The sequence below is a fragment of the Crotalus tigris genome, unplaced genomic scaffold, assembly GCF_016545835.1.
Source record: "Crotalus tigris isolate CLP2741 ecotype Arizona unplaced genomic scaffold, ASM1654583v1 scf7180000020497.760770, whole genome shotgun sequence".
NCBI classification, from domain to species: domain Eukaryota; kingdom Metazoa; phylum Chordata; class Lepidosauria; order Squamata; family Viperidae; genus Crotalus; species Crotalus tigris.
Window position 1 is genome coordinate 739,473 of NW_024098046.1, and position 21,298 is coordinate 760,770.

Below are 21,298 nucleotides of genomic sequence, written 5' to 3' on the forward strand. Positions count from 1 at the left end.
TTATACGCCGGAAATGACGTCATTTCCGGCGTATAAGATGATCGACACCGAGTCGCATGCCTAGAACGTCATCTTATACGCCGGAAATAATAAATAAATAAATAAACGTTATGACTCGGCGTATAAGACGACCCCCGAGTTCAGAGGCTGTTTCATCGCTCTCAAAAGTCGTCTTATACGCCGGAATATACGGTATATTCTAATTCTATTCTATTCTATTCTATTCTATTCTATTCTATTGGTATTCCTTGTTCTCCATTCCATTCCATTCCATATTCTGTTCTATTCTATTCCAATTTCAATTCCAATTCCAACTATATTCTATTCTAATTCTATTCTATTCCATCCTATTCTATTCTATTGGTATTCCTTGTTCTCCATTCCATTCCTTTCCTTTCCATTCCATTCCATATTCTGTTCTATTCTATTCCAATTCCAATTCTATTCTATTATATTCTAATTCTATTCCATTAATTCTATTCTATTCTATTCTATTCTATTCTATTCTATTCTATTCTATTCTATTCTATTCTATTCTATTCTATTCTATTGGTATTCCTTGTTCTCCATTCCTTTCCATTCCATATTCTGTTCTATTCCAATTCCAATTCCAACTCTATTCTATTATATTCTAATTCTATTCCATTAATTCTATTCTATTGTATTCCATTCCACTGTATTCCATTCTATATTTAATTCCATTCCATTCTATTCTATTCCGTTCCATTCCATAGTCTATTCCGTTCTGTTCTAGGTGACAAGAGCCCAAAGAGGCAGCCGGAGCTTACCTGGGCGAAGGTAGAGGTCGGTGGGAGTGGATGAGATTCTCTCCCGCTCCCGTTCTCGTTCCTTCTCCCTCTCCCTCTCTGCACTGGCAACCACGGAGGCCGGCAGGTGAGACGGGTGCCCTGCGGATCAAAAGAGAAGAGACACGGGGCTTTTAGAGAAGCTTGACAGGTGGATTACCGGGAGTCCTCAACTTCATGACCACGACGTTTCTGTTGCCAAGCGAGACAGCTGTTAAACGAATTTCGCCTCATTTTACAACCTCGCTCACCGCAGTTGTGAAGTGAATCATGACAGTCGTTAAGTAAGTATCGCGGCTCTTAAATGAACACGGCTTCCCCCACTGAGTTTGCTTGGTCTGAAGGACGCAAAAGCGGGTCACGTAGCACCCCTGGGACTCTGCCACCGTCATAAATGTGAACCACTTGCCAGGCGTCCGAATTTTTATCACGTGACCAGGGGGAATGCTGTTAAGGGTCGCTAAGTGTGAAAAACTTAACCTGTGATTCATAAATCACTTTTTTCCCCAGGACGGTCGTATCTTTGAACAGTCACAGAGCGAACGATTGTGAAATCAAGGCAGGCCTGTACACCTTTTCAGGGTCTACTGCCTCTTCCAACGCTTGCTAAGTGATCCGTCGTAAGTCGAGGACCACCTGTGATACACACATAATTGGCAGCCAAGCTGAAATCAACAGAAAGTATCCTGAACATTAGATCCGGTGGTGAATTGTGATCAAGGGAATTGGGATGAATTAAAACTCGGAAATTGTAAATACTAAACGTTCAATTTAAATATTAAGGGGAATCTAAAAACTGGGAAAAACTCACCAGGACATCGATTTGTCTAAAAAGATTGAATGTTAAAACAACTAGGATAGGTGTAAACAAAAATTATCGATAAATGCAAGACAGTTATTTTTATTTAATCGATATAGTAAGAATTATATTAATTTAAACTGCAGCCAAGAAATTAAAAGACGCTTGCTCCTGGGGAGGAAAGCTATGGCAAATCTAGACAGCATACTAAAAAATAGAGAAATCACCCTGTCAACAAAAGTGCATATAGTCTAGGCCATGGTTTTCCCAGTTGCAATGTATGGCTGTGAAAGCTGGATTGTAAGAAAGGCTGAGCGCCAAAGAATGGAGGCCTTTGAACTCTGGTGCTGGAGAAGACTCCTGCGAGTCCCTTGGACTGCAAGGCGATCCAGCCAGTCAGTCCTGGAGGAGATCAACCCCGACTGCTCTTTAGAAGGCCAGATCCTGAAGCTGAAACTCAAATACTTTGGCCACCTAATGAGAAGGAAGGACTCCCTGGAGAAGAGCCTGATGCTAGGAAAGATGGAGGGCAAGAGAAGAAGGGGATGACAGAGAATGAGATGGCTGGATGGAGTCACTGAAGCAGGAGGGGTGAGCTTAAATGGACTCCAGAAGATGGTAGAGGACAGGAAGGCCTGGAGGAACGTTGTCCATGGGGTTGCGATAGGTCGGACACGACTTCGCAACTAACAACAACAACAAAACGTGAGACAGGAAATACCAAGGGGAAAAGAGAGGAAACAGTTAATGTAATACTTTGAGATCTGTACTAAAGATATTTGTATGTTACTGAATTATGGACCAACTCAGCCGCCACGTTGCTTTTCAAATATTTAAATGTGAAATTAGAAAATCAATTAAAAAAAATTTCCAAAAAAAAAAAAAAAGAGAGAGTGAGAGAAAGCATTTCAGGTGTTCTGGGCAGATGCGCCCAGCTTTAGATCAGAAGCAGAAATGGGGGGGGGGGTGTCTGCCACCCCCCCCCGCCCTTCCAAACCCCCTCAGCAGCCTTGGACCTGAACTCGGCACGTCCATCATTCAGTGCCCCCCCTTCTTTCTGAGCCTTACCTGGAGACATGGAAGGTGGGTTGTAAGGCCTGGTGGGGAACGCCAGCTGAGTGCCCGGAATGTAGGTGATCCTCTCCATCGGGGGCGTACTCGGCCCTCCGGGGTGGGGCACTAAGATGGTGGGCGCCATGCTGTTCAGGTCGATGATTCCTTGTCGAAAGAGGGACAGAGAAAAGCCAACACGGATAAGACCGAAACAAAACAGATGTTATGGTTCCGGCTAATGAAACATTCCAAAGAACTTCCAGGCATTTATTTTCCTAAAAGTCTTTTATTGTTACAAAATGTCGGCACAACGGAGGGATGCTAGGATCTAAGTTCTCTTCCTCTGAGCAGTTAAATTATCAGCCTGTTCCCTCCCTAAATTAGCCTTCATATCTCACACTTTCCAATTAGTGTGAAGGTCAAAGGTTTTCTTCCTCTTTCTTTCCCGGGCTTTATCCCCACCCCCCCTTCTGCTCTGTATTAACCCCATAATTACCAGACAATTCTACATATTGTCAAAAGCAAGAATGTACAATATTTGCAGCATTGACAACAGACACATCAACCTACTACCGGCCTACGAAGCCCTCAGAATCCAAATCAACAGCCGACTGGAGACCACCCCGAGCCTCAGCCATCCCGCACAATCCCCCACTTTCCACTTCACTTTTCAATGACCCTGACTGTGTAGATTCTCAGTCGTCCAGTGTTGTCCCAAAGGTGCTTCTTTCAAGAGGCAACTAGACTTCCTTTGTTTTTCTTTGAAGACGTTTCGCTTCCCATCCCAGAAGCTTCTTCAGCTCTGACTGGGATGGTGGGGAATGGAAAGATTTATACTCCTTGCAGAGAGCCGGTCATTTGCCTCCTTTTAGAGCAGCGGTTCCCAACCTTTTCTATACCCCACGCCCCTAGGACGCTTCTGATATATTCTCGCAGCCCTCGAACCCTACAAAAGTTCGAAATAACGGCAATGAATTATGCATATACACTAGAATAGAATAGAATAGAATAGAATAGAATAGAATAGAATAGAATTCAAAATAGAATAGAATAGAATAAAATAGAACAGAACAAGGAATAGAATAGAATAATAGGAACGGAACAGAACAGAACAAGGAATAGAATTTCAAAATAGAATAGAATTCAAAATAGAATAGAATAGAATAAAACAGAACAGAACAAGGAATAAAATAGAATAATAGGAATGGAAAAGAACAGAACAAGGAATAGAATAGAATAGAATTCAAAATAGAATAGAATAGAATAAAATAGAACAAGGAATAGAATAGAATAATAGGAATGGAACAGAACAAGGAATAGAATAGAATAATAGGAACAGAACAGAACAGAACAGAACAAGGAATAGAACAGAATAGAATACAATAGAATTCAAAATAGAATAGAATAGAATAAAACAGAACAGAACAAGGAATAGAATGGAATAATAGGAATGGAACAGAACAGAACAAGGAACAGAACAGAACAGAATAGGAGAGAATAGAACAGAATATCGTCTTGTACCCCAGGGGGTACGAGCACCCCCGGTTGAGAACCCCTGTTTTAGAGAGTCTTTGAGGCTACCTTGAGGTTGACCTGTGTCCTCAGGGTCACCTGAGTGGTGCAAATGGGTATGGAGCCTTCTTGGAAGCGTGGAAAGGACTGTGTTGTAGACAGGAGATGGATGATGTCGTCTTGCAAGATTCGTTTTTCTCACTGTGCACATGTATACATAATCCGAACTAGGCTGCTGTTTCTCTGTATCATATAATATATGTGGGTATATGCATAATTCTGTATTTATTCATTTATTTTTGTCCTATTTATGTAGCGTATATCGGAGATGGTGACCCTTTGAGAGCTGCATGCAATGAAATTTCATTTTGTTGTTGTTGTTGTTGTTAATTGCGAAGTCGTGTCCGACCCATCGCGACCCCGTGGACAACATTCCTCCAGGCCTTTTTTTTTTGAAGAGTTGGAAGCAATTGTCGAGGTCACAAAGTCTCACCCCTATTCAGGGTGAGCTTCCAGATCGTCTGTTCTTCTAATGTTGTTGTTGTTAGTTGCGAAGTCGTGTCCGACCCATCGCGACCCCATGGACCACGTTCCTCCAGGCCTTCCTGTCCTCTACCGTCTTCTGGAGTCTGTTTAAGCTCACGCCTATTGCTTCAGTGACTCCATCCAGCCTCCTCCTTCTCTATCGTCCCCTTCTTCTCTTGCCCTCCATCTTTCCCAGCATCAGGCTCTTCTCCAGTGAGTCCTTCCTTCTCATTAGGTGGCCAAAGGCCTTGAGTTTCAACTTCAGGATCTGGCCTTCTAAAGAGCAGTCGGGGTTGATCTCCTCCAGGACTGACCGGTTGGATCGCCTTGCAGTCCAGGGGACTCGCAGGAGTCTTCTCCAGCACCAGAGTTCAAAGGCCTCCATTCTTTGGCGCTCAGCCTTTCTTATGGTCCAACTTTCACAGCCATCCATTGCAACTGGGCAAACCATGGCCTGGACTATACGCACTTTTGTTGACAGGGTGATGGCAGGTCATTTTAACGTATGCCAGTTGGCGCACTTTCAAAGTGACAATATTCTATTCTATTCTATCCCTCCCCCTCTGTTGGTCGTCTCTGTCCCAAATGTGGATTTTGCTGTCTTCGAAAGAGCGGCCTTTTGTCTTTCAAATGCAGATGGACGGCTGACTCTTGTCCTGATGGGTTTGTTCTCCTATGTTGTGTCAGGCATTTGTGAAGGGGTTCTTTTGTTTCCCCGATGTACAGATCTGCACAAGGCTCATTGCATCGTACGGCATATACCACGTTGCTCAGTTTGCGTCTGGGTGTTTTATCCTTGGGGTGGACAAGCTTCTGCCTTAGTGCGTTCTTGGGTTGGAAGTATGCACGTATGTTGTGTTGGCCCTCACTTGATGGAATCTCCCCATCACAAGAGCCCTCACCAGCCTCTCACCTGACCTCTCACAAGACCCTCCCTTGACACACCCACACCTGAAGCCCTTAAAAACAGACGAACAACGGCACTGACATCCCCTACGCCTGTGATGGCGAACCTTTTAGACCAGTGGTTCTCAACCTGTGGGTCCGGACCCCATTTGGGGTCGAACGACCATTTCACGGGGGTCGCCAAACAACGCAGTCCGCCATTTTTTCCCCCCTTTTCCTTAGCTGTGCTACTCCCTTTTATTCTATTGGCTTTTGAAAGCCAATAGAATAGACTCTCTTGAATAGAGTCTAATTCTATTGGCATTCAAAAGCCAATAGGAATTGTCCAGGCTGTCTCTGCCCTGCTGAGTCTGCCAAAAGTCCCAGTCTGCAAATGGTGCTGCACCAGTTGAGTAGTCCTCGACTTACGACCGGTTGGGGGGGGGGTCGTGGCATTAAAAAGGTTGAGAACCACTGTTCTAGATTAACCTGATTTGAGCCAAAGAACCCTACCTCGGGCACCGGCGTAGGGAAGAGCCAAGGTCTGCTCCCGTGGGGACAGTCCTCGTGCAATGTCCGGCCGCAAGTTGACCTGCATCTGCTGGGAGGTGATGTAGTCGTTGAGGATGGTCTGCCGCGTGTTCTCCATGGCGTAAAGCTGGTATTGGCTGGGGTAGCCGGTGGTGGGCGAGAGCTGCCGCTGGAACATGTAGGCGGTCGCTGGGAGTCGGAAGAGAAAAAGGCATCGGATGGGGAGAAGGAAAAAACAGGCAAGATATAATCAGAGCAGAGCTGGAAGGGACCTTGGAGGTCTTCTAGTCCAACCCCGTGCTCAAGCACTCCAGTCTCTTCTTAAAAACGTCCAGTGTGGGAGCATTCACAACTTTTGGTGGCAAGCTGTTCCACTGGTTAACTGTTCTCACTGTGAGGAAGTTTCTCCTTAATTCCGGGTTGGAGAATAGGTTGATCCCCCCTCTCCTTGTTTAATGTCCAGTTCAGCGGTGGCGAACCTATGGCACGCGTGCCAGAGGCGGCACTCGGAGCCCTCTCTGTGGGCACGCGCGCCGTCACCCCAGCCCCGCCTCCCATGATGGCCCCCTCCTCACCAGCAGCCCCCCTGGAGGAGAGTCGCCTCTGAGTGCGGCCCGCATGGAGCAGTGCAGCCAAGGACATGGCAGCTGGGACAAGACTCCGCCCTCGCGCCCCGTTGCCTGCAGATCAGTGGTTCTCAACCTGGGGGTCGGGACCCCATTTGGGGTCGAATGACCATTTCACCGGGGTCACCAAAGCATGCCGTCCGCCACTTTTTTCCCTTTTCCCTAGCTGTCCTACTCCCTCTTATTGGTGGCCACACCCACTTGGGGGTCACCACAACATGGGGAACTGTATTATGGGGTCACGGCATTAGAAAGGTTGAGAACCACTGCTGCAGATGATGCTGTGGGGCGCGAGCGGAGGGCGTGGCTTCCATGGTGGGCCGTGGAGGCGATGGGTGGCCCTGTGGGCGGGCGGGGTGGGGGCAGAACAGGCAGGGAGCAGGTGGGGCCGTTTTTTGGGCACTCGGTCCCTAAAAGGTTTGCCATCACCGAACTAGAAGGACGAGGGGAGACATGATACTGGCCTCCCAATATTTGAGGGGCTGCCCCAAAGAATAGGGGGGAAGTGAAACTATTTCTCCAAAGCGCCTGAAGGCAGGACAAGAAGCAACGGATGGAAACTCATCAAGGAAAGAAGCAACCTGGAACTAAGGAGAAACTTCCTGACAGAGAGCATCATTAACCAGTTGAATGGCTTGCATTCAGAAGTTGAGGGTTCCTCATCACTGGAGGTTTGTATGAAGAGACTGCACAACTACTTGTCTGAAATGATATAAGGTCGCCCGCCGGAGCAGGGGGTTGGACTAGAGGACCTCCAAGGTCCCTTCCAATTCAGTTATTCTATTCTACTCTACGCTGCTCTACTCTACTCTATTCTATTCTGCATTCTATTCTTTTTCATTTTCAATTCTCTTTTATTTTCTATTCTATTCCATTCCATTCTGCATTCTATTCTATTCTAGTCTAGTCTATTCTGCATTCTTTTCCATTTTCAATTCTATTCCATTTTCTATTCTATTCTATTCTATTCCATTTTCAATTCTCTTTTCTATTCTATTCTATTCTATTCTATTCTATTCCATTCCATTCTGCATTCTACTCTATTCTATTCCATTCCATTCCATTTTCTATTCTATTCTATTCTATTCCATTTTCAATTCTATTTTATTTTCTATTCTATTCTATTCCATTCCATTCCATTCCATTCTGCATTCTATTCTATTCCATTCCATTTTCTATTCTATTCTATTCTATTCCATTTTCAATTCTATTTTCTATTCTATTCTATTCTATTCTATTCTATTCTATTCTATTCTATTCTATTCTATTCTATTCTATTCTATTCTATTCCATTCTGCATGCTATTCTATTCTATTCTATTCTATTCTATTCTATTCTATTCTATTCTATTCCATTCCATTTTAAACCGTCAAATGGAGCTAAACTCACTTAACGATTGCCTCACTTAGCAACCCAAATTTGGGGCTCAATTGTGCTCTTAACTGGAGGACTACCTATTATATAGAAAAGCTAATAATAATAATAATAGTAGTAGTAGTAGTAGTAATAGTAATAATAATAGTAATAGTAATAATAATTGTACTTACCGGGATCCAAGGCTCTGTGGAACTGTATGGTGGGGTCCAGGTGAGGAGAAAGATGGCTCCTGTAGACCTCGGAGGCAGCCCCTCGGTGGTGGGGGTCGAAGGGGCTGTGCGTGACCACCGGGTCGACCCCCGGGACCGGAGATTTGGCTGGGACGCTCTCCCTTTGCGTTGGCGTCAAGGTGGACTTCCTCTCGTGATTCATAGGCTTCGCCGAGGAAAGGGTGCCTGTGAAGGAAACCCGGATTCGGCTTAAGAGTCGGCTTAACGGTTGTGGGAACACAAAGCTGCCCCACTTTGGCCAGCTGCGACGCTAAGGTGGACCCCTGAGCACGGGTCGGTTGGTTTGAAAAGTGGAAATGCACAAGACGGCCAATGGCAGAGGAAGACCCGGTGGGCCATTGAGGACGGCTTTTCGGATTTCTCCTTGTTGGTGTTGTTTTTAATCCGTTGGCTTGTCTGTTGTTTTTTAATTAGCATTTGTTATGTTTTGTCTTCTTTTTATTGTATTTTTTTTAACTGTATTTTTTTGTTTTGCACATTTTGTTGTTTGGTAAGACCTGTGTGTGCGTGTGTGTGTATCTATATATCTATATATGCAGGTCTTGGCGTATTCGGGTCTTTTCCCGTGTAAGATTGAGAGTGTCTGGGCGACGTTTCAACGAGGTTCCACTCGTCATCTTCAGGCTGGGGTCTTCAGCTTCGTGCTTGTGCGAGCAAAGTGTGATCGGAGCAGCCGTCTCTCTATAAATATTGGTGGGGGTGTGTGGAGTGCTGGCTTAGTTGCTGTAGGTGGGTTGGTTGGCTGTGTTGGAGTTATTGTTTGCGGATTGTTTGGCTGTTTTGTAACCCGAATACGCCACGACCTGCATGCCTGTACCCATGAAAATCTACGAAAATAAATATCTATATATATATCTACATATTCAAAAACTAAAACACAGATCACTGAGACTAAAAATTTATTTTAAAACGTAGCTTTCGTCAGCGTCTGCTGACGTCGCCAGAGTTCTAGCCACGATTGAGAATCACGTTCTTATAGTCTTTGTGACACCAAGCATTTGGCTAACGATCATGTTACCGCCCCTCCCCCCTGTAGTTAATTGCTGTGTTGACAGATGTTTAAATTTAGGCACCCTGCTCCTCTCCTGCCTAAATTTAAACAGCCGTCAACGGGAAAACAACACAGCAATTAACTACAGGGGGGAGGGAGCTGAATAGACCAGTAACACTGGTCTTTAGCCAAACGCTTGGCGTCACAAAGACTATAAGAACGTGATTCTCAATCCTGGCTAGAACTCTGGCGATGTCAGCAGACGCTGACGAAAGCTACGTTTTTAAATAAATTTTTAATCTCAGTGATCTGTGTACTTTTAGTTTTTGAATATGAATATACCTGAGACTCGTATCTTCAAAACCATTTTAGATATCTATATATCTATCCCAAACATGTTTAATCTCAGTTACTGATGGATCCTCTGGAAGTTGGATCCGTGAAGTCAGACTTCCCTGTTGTCAGTTTTGTTATGCCCCGCCCATCTTTCTCTTTATTTCTTTCTTTCTTTCTTTCTTTCTTTCTTTCTTTCTTTCTTTTTCTTTCTTTCTTTTTCTTCCTCCTTCCTTGTTTCCTTCCTTCCTTTCCTTCTTTCCTTCCTTCCTGTTTTCTTTCTTTTTTTCTTTTTCTTCCCTTCCTCCCTCTTCTTTTTCTTTCTTTCTTTTTCTCCTTCCTTCCTTGTTTCCTTCCTTTCTCCTTCCTTCTTTCCTTCCTTCCTGTTTTCTTTCTTTCTTTCTTTCTTTCTCTTTCTTTCTTTCTTTCTTTCTTTTTCTTTCTCCTTGTTTCCTTCCTTCCTTTCCTCTTTTCCTTCCTTCCTGTTTTCTTTCTTTCTTTTGTTCTTTCTTTTTCCTTCCTCCCTCCCTTTCTTTTTCTCCTTCCTTGTTCCCTTCCTTCCTGTTTTCTTTCTTTCTTTCTTTCTTTCTTTCTTTCTTTCTTTCTTTCTTTCTTTCTTTCTTTCTTTCTTTCTTTCTTTCCCTCCCTCCGTCCCTCTTCTCATCTTTTCCCCTTTCCTTCCATAACTTTCTATCTCCTCCCTCCCCCTTCCTTTTCCTCCCTTCCTTTGTCCTTCCCTTCCCTTCTACTTTCTAGGTCCTCCCTTCCCCCTTCCTTCTAATTTTTTTCTTTTCTTTCCTTCCCTTCCTCTATCTCCTCCCTCCCTCCCTCCCTTCTCATCTTTTCCCCTTTTCTTTCCTTCCATTCCTTTTTCTATGTCCTCCCTCCCCTTTCCGTCTCCTTTTTTCTCCTTTTCCTTCCTTCTCTCCCTTCCTTTCTCCTCCCTCCCCTTTCGTTCTGGTCTTTCCCTTCCTTTCCTCCTTATTTCCATATCCTCCCTCCTTCCCTTCTCCTTCCTTCTCATCTTTTCCCCTTTTCCTTCCTTCCTCTGTCTGTCCTCCCTCCCTCCTCCTTTTAATAATAATAATAATAATAATAATAATAATAATAATAATAATAATAATAATAATAATAATAACCCCCAGTGAGGCACTACCTTGACGTGGTTGTGGGGCTTGTGTACTCTGAGGAAGATGAGAGCTATGCTAGAGGTTCAACCATACTGGACAGGTCTCATCAGAGGAGTCAGACAAAGAGTGTCTCTCCCATAAAAAATATGGTGAGACGTAAATTTCAGAATGCCATACCGGCTCGGACGTCGCCCGGGTTAACAAGGTCCGCACTAGATATTGGAGTTCCTGGATATCTGGTGAAAAATGGGTTACAGGACTCAGGACTGTTGGCTGAGCAACCAGGGCCAGCAGCTGCAGAACTACTGGAAGAAAAGGTGTTTACCCGTCGCAGATACACAGTGATGGAAAACAAAGAAATAATGATCTGTTACTACAGATCAAGTCCAACAAGAAGAGGATATCTAAAACGAATGCACCAGTTCTGGAAAGAACAACATCCAGAATCAGAAATAACAGAACAGAGACTAGCAGATCAACGCCGATTTATAACACGAAATAAAGTATTCACAGAAACAGAATTGGACGAACTGCAAAGGTTTACCCAGGGCAAAGAAATCAAAGCCTTACCAGAAGTAATTCAGAATGTAGAGGCAAACCAGGGGGAGTTGGCAGTGAAGGAATCTAGCAGAGATATACAACTGTTCTCATTTGGAAACCAGGCACCTCTACCTCAGGAAGAACAAAACCCTCTAACTAAAGAAATAAAAGAATTGAAACAAAGAATAACTGAGCATCTAGAACAGCACAAAAACAACAGAATAAGGCTACCTGCATTGAAGCTTGTTCCAAAGAAACAGCTAGCACAAGCATTAAAAGATGCAAATACTGCAATAGCAAGTATAAGCACCAATTCACTGCAAGAAACAAACCAACTAATGTACAGCACAGCTGCAGTTATAACAGAATACCTGGGATGCAAAATCAACAAAGAAGAAAAACAAACAAACAGTGCACCAGAAAAATGGAAGGTTAGACTAGAAAATAAGATCAGCAAGTTAAGATCACATGCAAGCAAGCTAGAACAGATGAAAGAAAAGAAGCTGAAGAACAAGAAGACCAAAGAATACCTAATCAAGAAATACCACTTAGAAACAAGGAAGATCAAGGAAGCACTGGAAATAATAAAGCAACAAATAACAGCTATAGCCAGGAAAATCAGTAGATATGAAGCTCGAATTGCAAACTATAGGCAGAACCTCCAATTTCAATCCAATCAGAAACGTTTCTACCAATCCATCAATGGAGAAACTGCAAGAATCAGTCAGTACCTGACAAGGAAGAAACAGTGCAGTTCTGGAAGCAGATATGGGATAACCCAAAGAAATACAACAAGGATGCGGCTTGGTTAAAAGAGGTGGATGCAAATAAAACAGAAGTTGAAATGAAAGAACTAGTAATAACAACAAAAATGGTAGAAAAAAGAGCAAAGAAAATCAAAAATTGGTCAGCACCAGGTGAAGATGAACTGCATGGGTTTTGGTTGAAACATCTAACTGTTATACACCCACTCATTGCCAAACAGTTCAACAATATACTACAAGGAGGAGAAATTGAAAAGTGGCTAACAACTGGGAAAACCTACCTAATAATGAAAAATCCAGCAAAAGGGGCAACACCAGGTAACTACAGGCCAATTACCTGCTTACCAACAACTTTCAAATTACTAACTGGTGTAGTAGCTGATGCAGTGCAACAGCATCTAGTTGAAAACAATCTCTTTCCACCTGAGCAGAAAGGAAACCGCCCCAATAGCAGAGGAACAAAAGATCAACTCCTAATAGACAAAATGATCTTGGAAAACTGCAAGAGAAGGAAGACCAACCTGAATGTGGCATGGATTGACTACAAAAAGGCATTTGACTCTCTGCCACATGATTGGATAATAAAGTGCCTAGAAATAACAGGAGTCAGTAGAAACATCAGAAAATTTGTGCAAAGATCGATGGCACAATGGAAGACACAGTTGCAGATCAATGGTGAGAAGCTGGGAGAGGTTAATATCAAGAGAGGAATATTTCAAGGAGATTCATTATCACCATTACTATTTGTTATTGCACTGTTTCCTCTGTCAACAATACTGAATAACTCAGGACATGGCTATCAAACATCAAAAACATCTGCCAGACTATCCCACCTCCTTTACATGGATGATCTGAAGCTGTATGGAAAAACATCATCTGAAATAGAATCGCTGCTCAACACTGTCCGTATATATAGCCAAGATATTGTAATGGAGTTTGGCTTGGACAAATGTGCCACACTTACTATCAAACAAGGAAAAATAGTGAAAACTGAAGGAATCAAGATGCCCCACGAAAATAACATTAAGAGTCTGGATGAGGAAGAGTACTACAAATACTTGGGTATCCTTCAAGCTGACAACATCAAGCACACTGAAGTCAAGAAAAAGATTAGAGGTGAATACATCAAGAGAGTGAAGAAGATCTTAAAATCCAAACTCAATGGAGGAAATACCATAAAGGCAATCAACACCTGGGCAATCCCAGTCATTAGGTACACAGCTGGAATAGTGGACTGGACTCAAGCAGAACTAAAAGCAATGGATAGGCAGACCAGAAAAATAATGACAATGAATCATGCCCTTCATCCACGCAGTGACATTGATAGACTTTATCTACCAAGGCAAATAGGTGGGCGTGGAATGCTACAAGTACATCAGATGGTTGAAGAAGAAAAAATGGCTTTGGAAGAATATCTGAAGAACAATGATGAAGATGCACTGAAATTAGTATATCAGGAAGGCTTACTAACTACTGGAGAGACCAAACTGGCCTACAAGAAAGACCAAATGAAGAACAGAATAGAGGCATGGGAAGACAAAGCACTACATGGCCAATACATGAAAAAAATAGCTGGGAAAGCAGATAATAATAAAACCTGGCAATGGCTAAGAGCAGGAAAATTGAAGAAAGAGACCGAGGGACTAATTCTGGCTGCACAAGACCAAGCCTTAAGGACAAATGCATACAAAGTCAAAATTGAGAAGACAGCAACAGACAGTAAGTGCCGCCTATGCAAAGAAGCTGAAGAAACAGTGGACCACTTGGTAAGCTGTTGCAAGAAGATTGCACAGACTGATTACAAGCAGCGGCATGACAAAGTAGCAACAATGGTGCATTGGAAGATCTGCAAAAAATATCATTTGCTGTAAGCAAAAACTGGTGGGATCATAAAATAGAGAAAGTCATAGAAAATGATAAAATTAAACTGCTCTGGGACTTCAGAATTCAAACAGACAAGCACCTGCAACATAACACCCCAGACTTAACAATTGTCGATAAGAAAGACAAAAAAGTCTGGATAGTGGATGTGGCAGTGCCTGGAGATAGCAGAATAGAAGAGAAAGAACTGGAGAAGATAACAAAATACAAAGACCTACAAATAGAAATAGAAAGACTGTGGCAAAAGCAAGCAAGGGTAGTACCAATAGTCATAGGCTCCTTGGGTGCAATCCCAAAACAACTGGAGCACCACTTGAACACCATTGGCATTGACAAATTCGCTATTAGTCAATTGCAAAAGGCGGCCTTACTAGGAACTGCTTCCATCCTGCGACGATATCTGTAATACCATCAAACATCCACATCTGCCTATCCCAGGTCCTGGGTAAGGACTCGATAGGTAGACAAAATGCCAAATCCAGTCTGAACATCTGGCTGACTGTGCGATGATCGATAATAATAATAGTAATAATAATAATAACAAAGTTGGAAGGGAGCTTGGAGGTCATCCAGTCCAACCCCCTGCTCAGGCAGGAAACCCTACACCATTTCGGACAAATGGCTGTCCAGTCTCTTCTCAAAAACCTCCAGTGTTGGAGCGTTCACCGCTTCTGGAGGCAGGTTGTTCCACTGGTTAATTGTTCTCACTGTTAGGAAGTTTCTCCTTAGTTCCAGGTTGCTTCTCTCCTTAATGAGTTTCCATCCGTTGCTTCTTGTCCTGCCTTCAGGCACTGTGGAGAATAGCTTGACTCCCTCTTCTTTGGGGCAGCCCCTGAGATACTGGAACGCTGCTATCCTGTCCCCCCTCGTCCTTCTCTTCATTAAACTAGACATCCCCAATTCCAGCAGCCTTTCCTTGTTTATTTTAGCCACCAGTCCCCTGATCATCTTTGCTGCTCTTCTCTGCACCCTTTCTGGAGCCTCAGCATCTTTTTTACATCGTGGTGACCAAAACTGGATGCCGTATTCCAAGTGTGGCCTTACCAAGGCCTTGTAAAGCGGTATTAACACTTCGCGTGATCTTGATTCTCTCCCTCTGTTAATGCAGCCTAGCACTATGTTGGCTTTTCTGGCAGCTGCAGCACACGGCTGGCTCCTGTTTAAGTGATTGCCCACGAGGACTCCGAAATCCCTATCACAATTACTATGTCCTCCCTCCCTCCCTTCTCCTTCCTTCTCCTTTTTTCCCCTTTTTCTTCTTTCCCTTCCTCTTTCTGTGCCCTCCCTCCTTCCTTCCCTCCCTTCCTTCTGGAAATTGCTTGACGACTCCAGGATTCAGTAACACTAATGGCAGCAATTTGTTTAACAACTGTCACCCAAAGGTGGTTAAAACCGAGAGCGACTCCCTTAACAAATATCTTGCTTAGCAATTGGAAGCGCGCTAAACAAACATTTGTAAGCCGAGGAGCACCTGTACAGCAATACCACAGGAGGAAGCCATTAGTACCCATGCTGAAATACTAAAAAAAAAAATACAAATATAACCAATTAAAGTCTTTCTGAGTTCCAGAGACTCAGAACGGGTAGATGGTTAGTAGATTGCCTGCTCAATTGATCCATTTTTTTTCTCCCTCGTCCCGCTGACCATTAACGGAAGCCGCAAAGCCTCCGAGGCTGCCTACCTTCGCCGCGGTTCATCATGGGTGAACTTCTGGACAGGCTTTGATAGCCCACTGGGGTCCTCCTGGCGTTGGGATCCTCGTAGATCCCGGGACTGACTTGGGACTTGGGAGCCTCGTGGAGCGTGGACCGCAGGACGGAGGGCCCCGAGCTGACCACCGAGGTGTGGCGAGAGCGCATCTCTCCAGCCTTGGGGTCTTCGTGCTTCCCGCGTTCCACCACCTTCACGTTCTCGGGGACCATCTCCATGGGCGGGAGGCCTCGCGAGAGTTTGCTGGGCCCGGTGATCAGGGACTTGACGTTGTGCTTGATAGCCGACTGGCAGGAGCTGCTCTCATACTTGATGGGCGTCCCCTGGAGAAGAGAGGAGAGGAGAATGGGGGCAAATAGCGGAGAAACCTAGCATGGTCTTGGAATGGCGGTTAAATCAACCTCTGCCTGCATCTTGGAGGTGGGGTCAGATGGCCCATCAACCAATAACAGGATATGGATTGTTTTATGAAGATGGAATGTAATTAAGATACGTATAAGCTAAAAATTTACAGATAAATGCAATAATGATGTTTTTAACTGAGCTGATATAATAAGAACTGTACTAGCTTGAATACAAGACAGTAAGTGATAAGGGGAAAAAGAGAAGAAATATCTGAAATTGTAACCTGAGATTTGCACTAAAGATTTTGTTATCGAACTGTTGATTAACCCAGTCACCACGTTGCTTTTTAAATACTGAAATGTAAAACTGGGAAATTAATAAAATGTTATTAAAAAGAGTTACTTTTTTCACTTCCGTTGTAACTTTGAATGGTTATTAAACGATCTGTTGTAATATAAGGACTATCTACATTAGAAGAGTATACTAAAAAGCAGAGATGTCACCCTGCCAACAAAAGTATGTACAATCAAGGCCATGGTTTTCCCATTGCAATGTATGGCTGTGAAAGTTGGACCATAAGAAAGGCCGAGCACCAAAGACTGGAGGCCTTTGAACTCTGGTACTGGAGAAGACTCCTGCGAGTCCCCTGGACTGCAAGGCGATCTAACCGGTCAGTCCTGGAGGAGATCAACCCCAACTGCTCTTTAGAAGGCCAGATCCTGAAGTGGAAACTCAAGTCCTTTGGCCACCTAAGGAGAAGGAAGGACTCACTGGAGAAGGGCCTGATGCTGGGAAAGATGGAGGGCAAGAGAAGAAGGGGACGACAGAGAATGAGGGGGCTGGATGGAGTCCCTGAAGCAGGAGGCGTGAGCTTCAATGGACTCCAGAAGACGGTAGAGGACAGGAAGGCCTGGAGGAACGTGGTCCATGGGGTCGCGATGGGTCGGACACGACTTCGCAACTAACAACAACAACATTAGAAGAACAGACGATCTGGAAGCTCACCCTGAATAGGGGTGAGACTTTGTGACCTCGACAATTGCTTCCAACTCTTCAAAAAAAAAAAAAAAAAAGGGACTGTAGGATTTGAGCTTTTTTCCCAACTGCGGCCTCCAGGTTTTTGCTCACCTGGGAGATGGATCCTTCGATGATGGGGCGGACGTGAGGGACGAGATCGGGAGACTTCTGGCTTTCCTGATTCAACAGGTCCTGCCGGGGGATTTCGTGGACCGAGCGCCCCATCTCCTTGATGGTGGTGACCGCGTCGTAGGGCTTCCCCTTGGTGATGGCTCCCTCAAAGGTCCTCATGGGGGGAGACTCCCTCTTGATCTTGGGGTACTTGAGCCCGATTTCGTAGCTCTCAGCGGTCGATCGCGGGGTGCCTTGGGTGGGAGAGAGAGGATCGCAGGATTGGGATTGGGATAGAATAGAACAGAATACAAAATAGAATAGAAAATAGAATGTAGAATGGAATAGAAAATAGAATAGAATAGAATAGAATAGAATGGAAGGGAAGGGAATAATGGAAGAATGGAATAGAATAGAATAGAATGGAATGGAATACAAAATAGAATAGAATGTAGAAAAGAATGTAGAATATAGAATGGAATAGAAAATAGAATAGAATGGAATAGAATATAGAATATAGAATAGAACAGAATAGAATAGAGCAACAAACATGATTAGGAGACTGGAGGCTAAACCATATAAATGTCTAGTCCAGGGGTAGCCAACCTTGGCTCTTTGATGACTCGTGGACTTCAACTCCCAGAATTCCTGAGCCAGCATGGGGAAACTTTGGCCCCTTCATGACTTGTGGCCTTCAACTCCCAGAATTCCTGAGCCAGCATGGCTCAGCTTGGAAACCTCTCCCTTTCCCCTCAGCATGGCTGGCTCAGGAATTCTGGGAGTTGAAGTCCACCAGTCATAAAAGAGCCAAGGTTGCCTACCCCTGGTCTAGTCTAATGAAGAGAAGGACGAGGGAGGGGGGGACATAATAGCAGTGATCCAATATTTGAGGGGATGCCACAGAGAAGAGGGGGGGGTCAACCTATTCTGCAAAGCACCTGAAGGCAGGACAGGAAGCAACAGATGGAAATTGATCAAGGGAAGAAGCAACCTGGAACTAAGGAGGGATTTCCTGAGAGAGAGAACAATTAACCAGTGGAACAACCTGCCTCCAGAAGCAGTGAATGCTCCAACACTGGAAGTTTTTAAGAAGAGACTGGACAGCCATTTGTCCGAAATGGGATAGGGTTTCCTGCCTGAGTGGGGGGGGGGGAGGGTTGGACTTGATGACAAGGTCCCTTCCAACTTTATTATTATTATGAACAACCTGCCTCCAGAAGCGGTGAATGCTCCAACACTGGAAGTCTTTAAGAAGAGACTGGACAGCCATTTGCCTGAAATGGTATAGGGTTTCCTGCCTGAGTGGGGGGGGGGAGGGTTGGACTTGATGACAAGGTCCCTTCCAACTCTATCATCATCATCATCATCATCATCATCATCATCATCATCATCACCACCACATAGCTGCAAGAGACCTTGGAGGTCATCTAGTCCAACCTCCTGCTCAGGCAGGCAACCCTGTACCATTTCAGACAAATGGCTGTCCAGTCTCTTCTTAAAAACCTCGAGTGATGGAGCACCCACAGGCTTCTGGAGGCAAGCTGTTAGGAGAGAAGAGATGGGGGGAGGGAAAGGGGGGAGAGAAGAGAAGGGAGTGGAACATTGGTCTTTTTCTTACCTTGCATTATGGAGCCCGCCAACACAGTCCTCTCCTTCATGTCGGAGTGGGGACTGCCTTGAGGCACAGCCCGGCAGATTAAGCCTAAAAGACAGAAGTGCCATTACTAAAAACAGCATCTCCCTGTTTCAACTGTACCTCCGACGATATTTGGTGAATTTCAACACATTTCCGAGGAAGCCAATAGCGATACATTTACATCCTAGAAACATTCTTTGAAGCTTCATTTTGTCCAGGAACCACACAGCGTTTGTACCTCGGTGTGGCCATGTACACACTGGGTCTGCTAAGACAAATTAAAATGTAACAGAATATACCCCAACGGTGCTGTTTCACAACTGATTTATTTTATTTATGTTGACATATTTATGTAGTGCGATGATGGCGAACCTTTTAGAGACCGAGTGCCCAAACTGCAACCCAAAACCCACTTACGCATCGTCGGGTGCCGGGCGGGGGTGGCCCATTGGGTGGGGGTGGCCCACTGGGTGGGCGTGGCTGCGGTGATAACGGCAGACTGGGTGGGACTAAAAAGTTCAGTCAATCAATTCTAACTTTGCAAGATCTTTTTTTTCCCCCGCAAGAAGTTGAAATTGACTGATTGATTGAACCTTTTTTTTTTTTTTTTTTGCACACGGGGGCGGAGGCCTAAAGCGAAAAGGTTTTATAAAACCTAGCTGAACGCCTAGGACTGGGGCGATGGCACGCGTGCCCACAGAGAGGGCTCTGAGTGCTGCCTCTGGCACCCGGGCCATAGGTTCGCCATCACTGATGTAGTGTATATTGGAGGTGGTGACCCTTTGAGCTCAATGCAATGAAATTTCATTTTAATGTATGCTAATTAGTGTACATTCACAGTGACAATAAAGTTGTTATTATTCCATTCCATTCCATTTTCCATTCCATTCCAGGGAGGGGGGGGCAACAGATGGAAAAACTCATCAAGGAGAGAACCAACTTGGAATTAAGGAGAAATTTCCCTACAATGAGAACAATTAACCCCTGGAACAGCTTGCCACCAGAAGTTGTGAATGCTTCATTGCTGGACGTTCTTAAGAAGAGACTGGACAGTCTGAAATGATATATAGAGTGTCCCTTCCAGCTGATTCTGATTTTCACGCAGGACACCCTACACCAGTGGTTCTCAACCTTTTTAAGGCCGCGACCCCCAACCGGTCGTAAGTTGAGGACTACTCAACCGGTCGTAAGTCGAGGACTACTCAACTGGTGCAGCACCGTTTGCAGAATGGGACTTTTGGCGGGCTCAGCAGGGTAGAGACAGCCTGGACAATTCCTATTGGCTTTTGAAAGCCAATAGAATTGGACTCTATTCAAGAGAGTCTATTCTATTGGCTTTCAAAAGCCAATAGAATAAAAGGGAGTAGCACAGCTAAGGAAAAGGGGGGGGAAAATGGCGGACTGCGTTGTTTGGCGACCCCCGTGAAATGATCGTTTGACCCCAAATGGGGTCCTGACCCACAGGTGGAGAACCACTGTCCTACACTATTTCAGAGGCTACCTCTTCTTGAAAACCTGAAGGAGCACCCGCAACCTCTGGTGGCAAGGAGTTCCACTGGTTAATTGTTCTGACTGTCAGGAAGTTTCTCCTTAGTTCCAGGTTGCTTCTCTCCTGGATGAGTTTCCACCCGTTGCTTCTTGTCTGGCCTTCAGGCGCTTTGGAGAACAGCTTGACTCCCTCTTCTTTGGGGCAGCCCCTGAGATATTGGAACACGGCTATCCTGTCCCCCCTTTGTCCTTCTCTTCATTAGACTAGACAGACCCAATTCTTGCAAACAAAGAGGAATTTGCTAGCCAAGCTTACCTTCTAAAGGCGTGGGAGATTCTCTCATTGACATTGCCTGCTTGATGTTTCCTTCCATGGCTTCATAGGTCCGTTTGAGGCCCATGTCGTGAGCGGTCCTTGGGCTCCGCGTTCCTTCCCGGACATTCTTGATGGCTGTTGAGAAGGAGAGAGAGAGAGAGAAAGAGAAAGAAAGAGAAAGAAAGAGAGAGAGAAAGAGAAAGAGAGAAAAAGAGAAAGAAAAAGAGAAAGAGAGAGAGAGAAAGAAAGAGAGAGAAAGAGAGAGAAAAAGAGACAAAGAGAAAGAGAAAGAGAAAGAGAGAAAAAGAAAGAGAAAGAGAGAAAGAGAGAGAGAGAAAGAGAAAGAGAGAAAAAGAGAAAGAAAAAGAGAAAGAAAGAAAGAGAAAGAGAGAGAAAAAGACACAAAGAGAAAGAAAGAGAAAGAGAGAAAGAGAGAGAGAGAAAGAGAAAGAGAGAAAAAGAAAGAGAAAGAGAGAGAAAGAGAAAAAAAGAGAGAGAAAGAGAGAAAAAGAAAGAGAAAGAGAGAGAAAGAGAAAAAAAGAGAGAGAAAGAGAAAGAGAGAGAGAAAGAGAAAGAGAGAAAAAGAGAAAGAAAAAGAGAAAGAAAGAAAGAGAAAGAGAGAGAGAAAAAGACACAAAGAGAAAGAAAGAGAAAGAGAGAAAGAGAGAGAGAGAAAGAGAAAGAGAGAAAA

General features: G+C 44.4%; 1 protein-coding gene across 3 annotated transcripts in view; it reads right to left on the reverse strand.

Annotated features, from left to right (window-relative positions):
* Positions 1 to 20,814, reverse strand: part of NCOR1 (nuclear receptor corepressor 1) — a 44,854-nt gene extending 24,040 nt beyond the window's left edge. For 2 of the 3 annotated variants that reach the window (XM_039366963.1, XM_039366964.1), the window contains exons 1-8: positions 20,608 to 20,814; positions 18,786 to 18,869; positions 17,168 to 17,421; positions 15,666 to 16,017; positions 8,285 to 8,509; positions 6,094 to 6,300; positions 2,674 to 2,823; positions 789 to 908 (exon numbers count right to left, since the gene is read on the reverse strand). In XM_039366963.1, the coding sequence (XP_039222897.1) occupies positions 789 to 908; positions 2,674 to 2,823; positions 6,094 to 6,300; positions 8,285 to 8,509; positions 15,666 to 16,017; positions 17,168 to 17,421; positions 18,786 to 18,869; positions 20,608 to 20,692 (1,477 nt within the window). In that variant the 5' untranslated portion in view covers positions 20,693 to 20,814. Of the gene's footprint in view, positions 1 to 788; positions 909 to 2,673; positions 2,824 to 6,093; positions 6,301 to 8,284; positions 8,841 to 15,665; positions 16,018 to 17,167; positions 17,422 to 18,785; positions 18,870 to 20,607 lie in introns of those variants that run through there. The other variant, XM_039366965.1, reaches the window with a different exon arrangement.
* Between the last annotated feature and the right edge of the window lie 484 nt (positions 20,815 to 21,298).